General features: G+C 47.6%; 1 protein-coding gene across 2 annotated transcripts; it reads right to left on the reverse strand.

The window, feature by feature from the left end:
* Positions 1-429: 429 nt before the first annotated feature.
* Positions 430-9,972, reverse strand: Lyzl4 (lysozyme like 4). Of its 2 annotated transcripts, none has more exons than XM_029481041.2 (5): positions 9,861-9,972; positions 7,062-7,311; positions 6,802-6,951; positions 5,684-5,762; positions 430-675 (listed from the first exon to the last, which is right to left on the reverse strand). In XM_029481041.2, the coding sequence occupies exons 2-5, from the start codon at positions 7,198-7,200 to the stop codon at positions 606-608; spliced, it is 438 nt and encodes a 145-aa protein (XP_029336901.1). In that variant the 5' UTR covers positions 7,201-7,311; positions 9,861-9,972; the 3' UTR covers positions 430-605. The 2 variants fall into 2 exon arrangements, with proteins under 2 accessions (XP_029336901.1, XP_021028447.1); XM_021172788.2 differs by having other exon boundaries at positions 9,751-9,972.
* Between the last annotated feature and the right edge of the window lie 2,164 nt (positions 9,973-12,136).

Below are 12,136 nucleotides of genomic sequence, written 5' to 3' on the forward strand. Positions count from 1 at the left end.
TGCTTACTGTGTGTGTGGGGGGGGGAGTAGTTTTAATAACCTTTTTTATTAGTATTGCCAGCTTTCTTCACCTAAAGGTGTATTACTTGTACCATCTTTAAATGTGAGAAGGGTGGGCCCCAGAACAGGCACAGTAGCCCTAACCCCACAAAGGCACATGCAGACGTGTGTCTCCTAGGTGACTCCAAGTCTAGCCAAGCTGGCTCTGAAGAAGCCATTGCACAGCCTCTCTTCCCCACTTCAGTGGCTCCGCTCAGCTTCCACTCCGTCTCCTCCCCCTTATCCTGCTTTAGGGATTGCCCTTCCCCCCACACACACACCCTTCCCTTGAGAACCAGAAACAGTAAGTCATGAAAGTGGTAAATAACGAACAATCATGGCCGCACTGCTCCTGATAGAATAACACAGGCAGAGGCTTCAGGCCCCGGCTGAGTAATTAGCTGGTTTATTCTGCACCTTGCACCCCTGGATGAAGTGAGGACTGCCGTCCTTTTCCACCTGGAGCTGTCCAGTGGTGAGGTAACTGGGTGGATTGAAGCAGCAAACAGAAGAGTATCCTCAGTCCCAAGACGAGGCTGGCAAGTGAGGCAGGGCCACTTGGGTGCCTACAGATCACAGCCGTCCAGCCACCGGTCCAGAATGTCAGACAGCTGGCAGTTCTTGGACCAGACGGGCCTGCAGAGGAAAGGCCAGAGTGGTCGACAGCAGATCCTTCTCCCCCAGGGCCGTGCTGCTCAGCCCTGACTGCCCGGCCCCGGGACATCTGAGTCTCTCCCATGTGGACCTCAGGCTTTTGAAGTTCTTAGCACTCAACCTGGTGTGGAGGCAGGTGCTTCCTCCATGATATGCCCACGCTGTCCCTGCCTCACACTGTAATCCCACCCAACCAGGGCACCCCTGCCCTGTGATGTATTAGTCAGTCCTCTAAGACAGCTTCAGAGTTCTTTGACTAGCACAAGGCCCCAAGGAGTGTCGATGGCCTTGGGCTCCTTCCACCCCTCTGTGTACATCCTTCATTCTATAGCATTTAAAATTCTTCTCCCAGGCTGGAAAGATGGCTCAGTGGTTAAGAGCACTGACTACGCTTCCAAAGGTCCTGAGTTCAAATCCTAGCAACCACATGATGGCTCACAGTCATCTACAATGTGACCTAATGCCCTTTTCTGATGTGTCTGAAGATAGCTACAGTGTACTCATACACATAAAATAAATGAATAAATACATCTTTTTTAAAAAATTCTTCCCCTTTTCTCCCCTCCTGGGGTGTCTGGACTGAACCTCTAACCTCTTCTTCTGATGTCCCTAACAGTACTCCCCAAGTTCTAGTCTCTAGTACCAACTCCTGGACCCAAGTCCATTTGCAGTCCTGCTCCTTAAACTAGCAGGGTGGGGGACCCATAGTAGACAGAGGTTTCCTGGTCCCTTAAAGCTATGAAGCTCAAGAAAATACACACACCCACATTCTCAGAAAACCCAAGGCTCTTCATAGCTCGGGACAGTGTAGAGAGAATATCTTATAAGCATTGTCTGTCAATAAAACAGCTTCTGGCCAATGAGCTGAGGAAGAAAACAGGAGGTGGGACATCCGGCAGGAAGAGAGAGGATTCTGGGAAATAGAAGTGTGAGAGATTCACTCAGAACACTGAGGAGATGGACATAAGCCAGCAGGGGGCTGAAGTCAGGCTAGAATAAAGAGAGAGTCACACCAGGAACTCTGAGGACACAGACGTAAAAAGACAAGGAGAGGAAACCTGTCGCTGAACTCAGGTTAGGATAAAGGGGGCAACAAGTTAGGAGCAAGTCAGCAAACAAAAGGCAAAGTTTATGACCTTGGAATTTACTAATAAATAATTAGTCTCAGAGTCATTATTTCTGGGAATTAAATGGCCGAGAGAAAAAGCATAAAGTTTCAGGGCAGATAGTGTGGAAGGGGCTCCCCTTCCACTGTAGGGACCTTGTCTGCCCAGCACAGCAGGGCGACTCAGTCTGAGCTGTAGAGGATACATGACTGCCTGTCAGCTTACCAAGAACCTCCCTTCCCACGAGTCTGGAGAATAAGGTCCCTCGGCCAGCATGGCCCAGTATACTGCTTCCTAGTGCCACACAACAAATCTGACTGAGCTCACTAGTGCTTATGGTAGAGACTCAGCCACGCTGACCAATTAATCAGAAAGCCCAGGCCTCGTGTGAAAGGAACCTCGGACTTTCAGGAGACAGTTATCATTAACAAGATTCCCACCACCACGTGCAGTCTGTTCTGTTAGCAATGAGGCTGCTTTGATGGATTCGTGATGTTGACAACAACGAGTACACACAGCAAACACTAAAGACCCTCATCGCCGGCCTCACTTTCACAACCAAACCAACTCCAGAGGAACCCAAGCTTTACGTATAAAAGATAAAAATCATAAAAATTCTATTTTTTAATTTAGTAAAAATACTTAGGGCTTACTTGGTGTCTGCAGAGTTGCGATATGAGAAAACATGGATGGAGTTCTCTGGAGTCTTTAGGATAAAATACCTTTAATTCGTATGTACTTGTGGTTGCACGAATGTGCAGATGTATATGTGTGTGGGGTGCACGTGTGTGTATGCATGTGTGTATGTGCACGCACATGCATATGGAAGCCAAAGGATGCAATCAGGTGTTGTTTCTCGGGCACAGTCCACTTTGATTTTTGAGATAGGGTCTCCTACTGGTCTTGAGCTGCTGGCCTGTGGGGCCCAGGACTCCACCCGTCTCTACCTCCCCAGACCTGGGATTACAAATGCCTGGCACCGTACTTAACTGATCTTTAAAAAAGGGTTCTGGGGATCAAAGTCAGGTCCTCATGCTTTCAAGGCAAACTTTACCAACTGAGCCATCTCCTCCATTCTTAAAGACATTTCACAGAAGGGGCTTCCTATAGACCCAGAAGCCACAAGAGAAAAGATAGAGGTATTTGATTCTAAGAAACTGTTAGGTCTCCTTTAGGATGAAGACACCAATAAACAAAGTCAAAACACAAATGACAAACCCAAGACAACAACTCACACAGATGTAGTTGATGAAGGTTTCAGAGCCCTCGTCTATAAAGAATGCATTACTTACATAGGAGGAGGCTGAAGAGAGATGTCTCAGTAGTTAAAAACCTATACTGGATTAGAGTTCAGTTTCCAGCAACCACAGGACAGCTCACAACCCCCTGGAACTCTAGCTCCAGGGGACGCAATGCCCTCTTCTAACCCCTGCAGGAACTGCACACATACACTTAAAAATATTTCTTCATCTTAAAATAGTTGGTAGGAATAAAAGAAAACATAAGATAGTGGATAATATTGACTGTCCATCTGACTGGGTTTAGCATCATCTTAAGACACACATAGAGCGCCTGTGAAGGGCTTTCCAGAGAGCTTTAACTGACTGTGGTACGTCCTGCCTTGGACACAGGTGATGCCACCCTACAGGCTGGTGTACACAACAGAAAAAGCAGAGGAGGGGAGGAGCCAGTTAGCAGAGTACCTACATTTCTCCCCATTCAGTTTCCTGATCTGTGGACAGCATCACCCATACCCCCTTACCCCTCCCACTATGATGGACAGAGTCCCCAAAATAAGCCTTTCCTCCTTAAGCTAGTTCCTGACAGGGATTTGACTGCAAGCAGTAACAAAAGAATGAATAAGCACCTTACAGAAAAGTAACAAGGACACATGAAAGGATGATCACTTTTTCATGTGACTAAAAACACAAAGTGCAAAACAACAGTCTCACACTTTGCTGTTTCCCAAGACAGTGCCAGAGTTTGTGGTTTTCTAGGCTGCTGAGCAGAGGAGATGCAAGCATCCTGGTGGGGTGAGACAATACCCAAATGGAAGTTTGCCATGTCTCTCCACTTTGTATTTATTCATTTATTTTTATTCTGCTTTATTTTTAAGTAGGGTCTCACGTAGCCCAGGCTGACCTCAAACCCACTATGTTGCTGAGACTGAACTAAAGCTCATGATCCTACTGCCTCCACCTCCTGAAAGTTGGTGTTTTCCATATGCAACACCAAGCCCAGTTTCTCTTCGGCTTCTTAATACACCAAATATCCTAAAATGTTCCCTGCAGGAGATTTCCCAAGCAGACACTCGAAAGAACGTGCAAGTTCTAAAATACTGAATGTTTGCAACAGAATTTTTAAAAATAACAACAATGGCCAGATAGATACATACATTAAAATTCAAAATAGTATAATGTATAATATGGCAGTTTTCAATGATCATCCTCTGAATTAAAACATTTCCATTCTCAGATGGAGGCTTCTTAAGATCCAGGAAGTGAACAATTCACAAGTCTCAGAAAGTCCCTGAAACTTACAAGACTCTCAAAGGCTTCTCCTTTTCCAAGGTTACAGAAGTCATGAGCAGCATCTTGGGGGAGGCGATTCCAACCTATCTATCTGCCTACAAGGCATACATCATTTCAGGTTTACAGTTTTAATGAGTCTACATTGAAATTAGGGTGGGCTTCTTGATGTTACAGTGTCTTTGAGCTATCCCTGTGCCTGAAGAAACACTAAGTAATTGGTTTGCCAGGCTGGACTTAGACAGAATTGTTACTTTGATGTGTTTGGGTAAGTAGATATTTGTTCACACTGTCCCAGGATAGTGTCACATAAGTACTAGATACAGGGATATAGGCTGCAGTTTAAATTCAACATCACATTGCAAACACAAAAATGATTTTTTTTAAAGCAATAATAAAAAGATCTGATCTCAGAGGGCTGGAGAGATATAGATCAGCAGTCTAGACCAATGGTTGCTCTTTCAGAAGATCTGAATTCAGTTCTCAGAACCCACGTGGAGATTCATAACCATCCATAACTCTAGTTCCAGGAGCTTCGATCACTTCCTTTGATCTCCTTGGGTACGAAGCACACATAATGGACACACACATGTATGCAAGCAAAACATTCACACATAAAATAAAATTTCCTAAAAGATCTAAAAGATAAAAATGCTGATCTCTGTGACAGGCTAAGCCAGTAAAGGCGTGCTTACAGTGCAACCATGAGAACCCATGTTCAGAACCAAGTGAAAAGGCAAACATAGTGGCAAATCCAAGAAACAAGGAGCAGACACAAAAGGAGGGGATCCATGGAGCTCATTGGCCAGTCAATACAACTGAATCAGCAGACTTCAGGTTCCGTGAGAAATCCTGACTCACAAAAATGAAGGAAAGGGCAAGTGAAGAAGTCTTACATCAATGCCTAGCTTTCACATGCACACATGTACAGACAACAGGTAACTAATAAACAGACAGACAGAGTGTGTGTTATTGATGTGAGCTATGATGGTGAATCGCAGACATTTAACCTTACCTAGAAAACACACCTGAGTATCTTTGTGGGAACGTTCCCAGGACGGTTCCACTGAGCAGGGATGGACCACCCTGAACATGGGCAGCACCAGCTTACAGGTTGACCAAAAGGAAAATACAGCTGAAAACCATCAGTCACCTCTTGTCACTCCTTGACTGTGACTCTCATGAGCCAGACACCTCGCACACTCCTGCCACACCAACTGCCCTGCCATGGACAGACTGTGACCCTCAAACTGTGAGCCAGGATGCATGGGTTCCCTTCTGTCCTCAGTTGCTTCTGCCAGGGATTTGGTCACAGCCTTGTTCAGCCTCCAGTGTGAGCTGCAGACACCCACTTACCACGCTCCCATCCCATGTTTTCCTTTCACGATTTTCTTGGCACACTTGATTGTATCCTTTAAGTTTGGATTCAGTAAAGCTATGAAGGAAGGGAAATAGATTGATGTTGTGGCATCCGATGACAGCAAGTGTATCTCTCCACCCTACAATCTCCCTTGCTACTGCTTGCCCTCATGGCCTGTCATTAACAGAGGCTGAAAACACTGGACTCTCCTCATCAACCAAGGTAATGAGGCCTGAGGCTGCTGGGACCTAGACCCTTTGCTGCAGACACACCTCAGGTGGCAGGGACACCTTGCCTAGCCTCTTGGTGTAGCCCTGACTCGTGACCCACTTTTCATTTGTGTCTGCCTCCAGTTCCACTCAATAGCCATGAGGTCTTGGGTATGGGTTTGCTGTATCTAGGCCCCAATTTGCCTGTTTATTGGGTGGCTGAGAGGCTGCTGTGAGCACTAACTGAACTGATACCTGCCAAGGGCTTAGGAAAACTCTTGACAAAGCTCTCTGAAGCTCACAGAACACAGGAAAGGATCCTGGCCAGCTGCTTCCTCTTAGCCAGAGATTCTTAGGTCCCTTAGAGGAGACAGACAACATGTCCTCTTCGGGCTTTCCCTGTCTCCTCCTTATAACTACTTCTGATCTGTCATGGTGACAGTATGGCTCCCCTTAGGGAACGATTGGACATGCATGGGTGACATAGGACCAGACAGAGCAATCTTTTCCTACTCTAGAGCTGCCTGAGCTCTGTGCCCTGCCCCTGCTCCCAACATCCCAGACATCCCAGCATTTCTGGGCCCATTGGCTTTTATCTTTTATCCTTCTCAGACTAACACACCCTTTCTCTCAAGCTCCTGTCAGGCTAGCTAGCACTCCACCTCCCAGAGATGAGCTTCAAGCACAGCCAGTTCCCTCTCCCTGTCTCCTCCAAACATGAAGGTCTGTAGGCTCCTGTGCCCCGAAGGACTGGAGAGGAAGGGACACACCAGTGCAGGACACACTGCAGACGAAATGGAGAGAGAGAGACTCACCAGTGCAGGACACACTGCAGAGGGAGTGGAGAGAAAGGGACCCACCAGTGCAAGATACACTGCAGAGGGAGTGGAGAGAAAGGGACCCACCAGTGCAGGACACACTGCAGAGGTTCTTGCCGTGGCCGCACCATTCATTGTCACGAATCTGAAAGAGGCCGAAACCGGTGGAGCCATCTTGTGGGTCCTCATAGACAGCTGAGGGGTTGAACTTGCTCTCAAAATAAGCCAGGCACACCCCTAAGAGGTGGAACAGCATGTGGGGTAAGAAGATGCTGGTGGTAGGGGATGAGACAGCGGGGGTGGAGATCAAGGGGGTGAGAGAGACGGCACGAAAGGGTCCTACTCACAGTTTTCAAGGCTGTAGCCCTCAAAATAATTCAAGCCCCCGTCATAGAGCATCTTAGCCACTGTGCAGCGCCCCAAGATGGAAGCACCGATCGGAGTCAGCAAGTAGCTGATGAGGAGAAGCACCAGGTACAGCTGCATCGTCGCCAGGCTCTGGTGGCTCGAGGCTGTGGATGCCAGCTGAATGGAGAGTCTCAGGCAGCTCCTTCCAAGGTCATAGGGACACTGGACTTTCCAGGGAAAGGAGAGGCACTGGGAGTGGGGGGGAGGGGAGGTCAGGAAGATCGAGGAAAGAAGGAAGAGATGGAAGGAAAGGGGATGAGAAAGAGGAAGAGGAAACAGAGGAAGAGGAGGAGGGGGAGGAAGCCAGCTCACTGCATTGTACATTGCTGAGCAAACCATTCCTGCTTATGGTGAGTTGTTTCCACTGCTGCCTTTTAGCCTGCATTGTCCCAAGTTGTGGCCTCAACAGTCTTACTCCCAGGTTAGCAACCTCCACTGACCTCCCTGGCTGTCGACACAGGGGACAGCCCCAGAGGACAAGCCACTGGCCTCACAGTGCCTCCATTTTCTAGTCTGCAATGATGGGTAGTCTCTCGGATAACTGACCTCAAGTCCTCCACTTCTGCAGTGACACTTCAGCCTTTCTCCGACACAGGCCCATGCTGCTGTCTTCAAGCACAGCTGAGCAAGGGTCCCCCAAACATACAAGATGTCACCTTGAGACACTGCTCATTCCTTGCATAAGGTCACACCTAGGCTTGGTTTCCCAAGCCCTCTGGGAACCTGATTTTACCCCAGCCAAGCATCCTTCCATCAAGAGGAATCAGTTCTGCCCCTGAAAACCATAACAGAACTCCCTGCTTGGGCCTGTCTGCAAGAGCCATGCCCCTTTCACTATATACCTATTGGTCTCACCTTGGTGCCTTCGCTATCTATCCACAGGCCCCCCCCACACCCTTCCCACACACGTCACTCTCCATCTTCTGGCCCCCACCCCTGGTGCAACTCCTGAAGACTGACTGACCCTACCTGAGGTCTCCCTTCCCTTGCCCAGACTTTGCTGCCCACAGTCCCTTCCCTGATCCCTAGGGAATGATAATCCCGTTTTCGGTCGTTGTCCCATGCTTCAAACCAGAATAACTGACTGGAAAGCAGGGTGTAGCCTCCTCCCGGTGTGCCCCATACTCTGTCACTATAGACCAGTGACAATCACCTCATGCTACTGTGTTGCCATTCACACATATGTACACTCTCCCAGTGACAGTCTCTTCCTCCTGGGGCCTGCAGCCATGGCTTGGGCTTAGAACGTTCTTTTTGGGGGTTATTCTGTGTATTGGAAATCTGGTACACACCTAGAGGGTGGTTTAGGTATGAACTGTTGCCCTTAGACCCTCTGGTTTGACCTGGTGGCCCAAGTTGCTGATGCTGTTTCTGGAAGGTTTAGAGCCTTTAAGAGGTGACACCAGCCCCACTTCCTGGTCTCTGCTTCCTGATTGCAGATACGATGTGACAAGTCACCTTAAGCTTTTATAAATGTGAGTCATCACCTAGTGGCCTTGTTACCACAGTGGGCAGTACCATCAAACCAGAGCCACAAATAAATCTTTCCATTTTTAGGTTGTTGGGTATTTGGTCCCCTCTGTAATGAGCAAAGTGTCCTCTGAAGAATAAAATTGCTCTCTGCCATGAACTAGTAGCTTAGATGAAACCTCTAAGTGGGGCAAAGGTGGCAGACGTGTTTAATTCTGCCGCGTGGTTAGTTGTACACCTGACCACTGTCTCGGGAGGTGGTATCTTGGTTCTCAGATAGCCTGGGCCTTAATAGCTGCTTTGCTCTCAGCAGTTGGGATGGCAGTGACCCTAGCAGTGACCTTAACAAGTTATTTAACTTCTCTGTGCTTCAGAGCTCTTTCCTGTCACACAGAGGAAAACACTCCTTACCTAATTGTGCTGAGAAAATGATTTTAGTACAGAAAGCACTACATGCTCAGGGCAGCCTCGTCCTGAGTCCTGGTTTTACACCCTTGGTCCTCATTAATAACTGAATTTCTATGCATGGGGAGAGAGACCATATTGACATTTTCTAGCTGTGCAAACAGTATTTTGGGAACCATTAGTCTTTCCCAGGCTAGGCACTGTCTCAGCTCTTCCCTCCCTCCAGCAGCCAATTCAGCAGGATCATGGATGCTGTTCTAAGGCCTACCCACCCCTCATCTGCCTGCCTGCCACTGTTCTGGCCCAGGTCATCACCATCTCTGACTAATTATGGGTTTCTAACAACATCCTCCACATACCATTTGTCCAATTCCTCCTGATCTGGCCTCTGCACCCCTCTTCGGTCTGACCTCAGGCCACTCCAGACCCTTCCTCCCACTTTGTTCTTCCACAGGCTCCCTGCCCGTGTTCCCTGGACCACACCACTCCCGCCACCTTTGTGCCAGCTGTTCCCTCCACCTACATGACTACTCCAATGACCACAGTTTTAATTGTGGCCACTTACTCGTCGAGGAAGGTGGCTTGGTTGTCTTTGTAATATACTCTAATAGCATTCACTGTGTTGGTTTGCTCTCTTGCTTATAACCTTGGTCTCATACAGAAAGCTTGCCTGACGCTGTCTCCTCCCCAGAGGCCAGTACCCAATACCTTGCTGGTTCTCAATGATTTTGTTGAAAGAATAAGCAAGCTTACCCTTCCAAAATGTGTCTCCAGATGACCAAAAGGGGACTTTGCTGACAAATGTGCTCTATAGCCAGATGTCTTTTGCCTGTCTCTGCTTCTGCCTACAAAGGCCCACCTACCAGCCCGGCAGGGAGTCCACGTTGCTTGCAGGCTGGGTCCCCTGCACTTTCTCAGATGCCACTTTCTTAATAACCCATTTGTCTTCACCCAAGAGTTTCTACACCATCGATCCTGCTCCATGAGAAACTCTTCTAGAACCTTCTCTATGACATCTGTGAACCAGAATGTTCTGAAAGAGGAAGGAACCCATCATCACCACTGAGACCACATTAGCTTTCTGCCACTGCGACAGACGTGTGAGAAGTCTGACGTGGGCCTCAGGGTGCCGGCAGGGCCAGGCTCCTTCTGGAGACAGTAAAGATGGCCCACTCCTTGTTCATACAGCAGTGTTGGCTGGAGGTCACCCTAACTGCTGAGGGCTGCCCACCCTCCTCACTCTGTTCCCCTTCCTGGTCATCAAAGACATCAAGGGTGAGTCCAAATACCTCCCACCAGGACTCTATCCTACCTCTATCCCTCAGGTCAACTCCTCAGGCTTTCTCTTCCACTATTCTGATGATTTTTGTCACTAGATTGGTTCACCCAGACTTCAGGCAATCTCCTCTTGAGGTACTCAGCCTTAATCATATCTGAAAATCCATTTTGCTAGTAACACATTCTGATGTCCCAAGGGTCATGTCAGGGACACATTTGCCAGGGCAGTGCTCTGTCAGCCATAGCATTACCATTGGTGGAACACAACAGAGAAGCCCTTAGTCAGCCAGTCTACTCGCAAGGCCCGGGATCAAGGATGCTCTCTTTTTGGATCTAGGCCACCTAATCTGAGACATGAAAATGTCCCCTTGGGTTATTATTAGGTCTCAAATGATAAGAGACCTTAAGATAGGAGAGGATACGTTGGCTTGTAGGAACATGGAAGTGGTTCTGGCCAGCTCAGTTAAAACTGGTAATTGCATGATTGATTTAAAATAAGAGTGGAAACACACAAAAGAAAAAAACTAAAAAAAAAAAAGAAAAAAACTAAACCAGCTACAAACACTTCTGCTTAGACCCATGAGTGCATCAGCAGCATTCAGTGTTGGTCTTTAAGCATTATCAACCAGTGTGTGTGTGTGTGTGTGTGTGCGTGTGTGTATGTGTAGCATGTATGAGTGTGCATATTTGACTGTGTGTGTGTGTGTGGCATGTATGAGTGTGCATGTATGACTGTGTGTGTGCATGTATGTCGTGTAGTATATACTACACTGTGTATCACTTAGAGTTTCCATTGCTTTAAAGTAGAACAATGATTTAGAAGCAGGCAAACTGCCATCCTCTAAACCTCCCCTCTATGCTGTCAAGATTGTAACTTTAATTTTTTCAAATCCTATTTTTAATGATGGTTCTTAAATGCTTTAACCTTCCTTGTTACCTACCACTCAGAGGTAGTGGAAAAGAAAGGATACAGAGGAAGTGGACCTGTTTAGAAAGGTTCTTTGGAGTAACTCCCATCTGTGTTGCCTAGAAATCAGCAGTTTGGTTCACAGGTCAGCAGGCAGTGGCAGCTCGATCCACTCGCAAACACTTCACGGATAGACCAGCAGTTCAGTTCAGTAAAGTTGGGTTAACAACAGCAGTGGCACAACCTAGCAGAGACAACCAGGCCTCAGCCCTGGCTTGAAGATGGACCAGGGATGAATGCGAGGAGATGTTCTCAGCTGTGCCTCTCTCAGGGAAGCAAAGATCAGCAAAGACACAAGACCCACAAGCATTACACAGCCAGCTGTACCTGCAAGTCTAGCTCTGTCGCCATCACTCCGTGGAGTCCTATTTATAACCTCCAAACATCACGTTCGTCCACGTGTCTTGTCTCAGCATGGGTTTTGCCTCAGCACGTGCATCCAATCAGCCCGAGTCCTCAGAAACTACAACAAACTGCAGCACACCACCAGGAGGTTTTTGGTGTGGTTCTCTCTATGAAGTCCTGAGAAATGCAGTTCAACCACGCAATGTAAGGCGAACCGATACATGCTCATTGTTAGCAAAGAATCCTTCACCACGTGTCCTTTCATGCGCTTGCTTTAGCAGAACATCCTGTGTTTCCTTCATTGAAATGTTCCTTCATGTGTTTACCCCAGGAAAACACCATCCAACTGACTTTCCAAAGAACACTTAAGTTTCCACTTCACAAGATGTTGAAAACTTACCCTACATTTACTCCTTCAGCAAAATGCTTTTTGATAACTCCCACTTTTCAAGTTTCTCAAAGTACTCAACTTATGTTTATCATTACCTCAACCTGGAGTGACAGACTGTGCCCAGTGTGGCTAGTCACCTGCCTCAGCCTTACACCCAC

This window comes from Mus caroli, unplaced genomic scaffold (assembly GCF_978045245.1).
Source record: "Mus caroli unplaced genomic scaffold, Mus_caroli_1 scaffold_11, whole genome shotgun sequence".
Classification (NCBI taxonomy): Eukaryota; Metazoa; Chordata; class Mammalia; order Rodentia; family Muridae; genus Mus; species Mus caroli.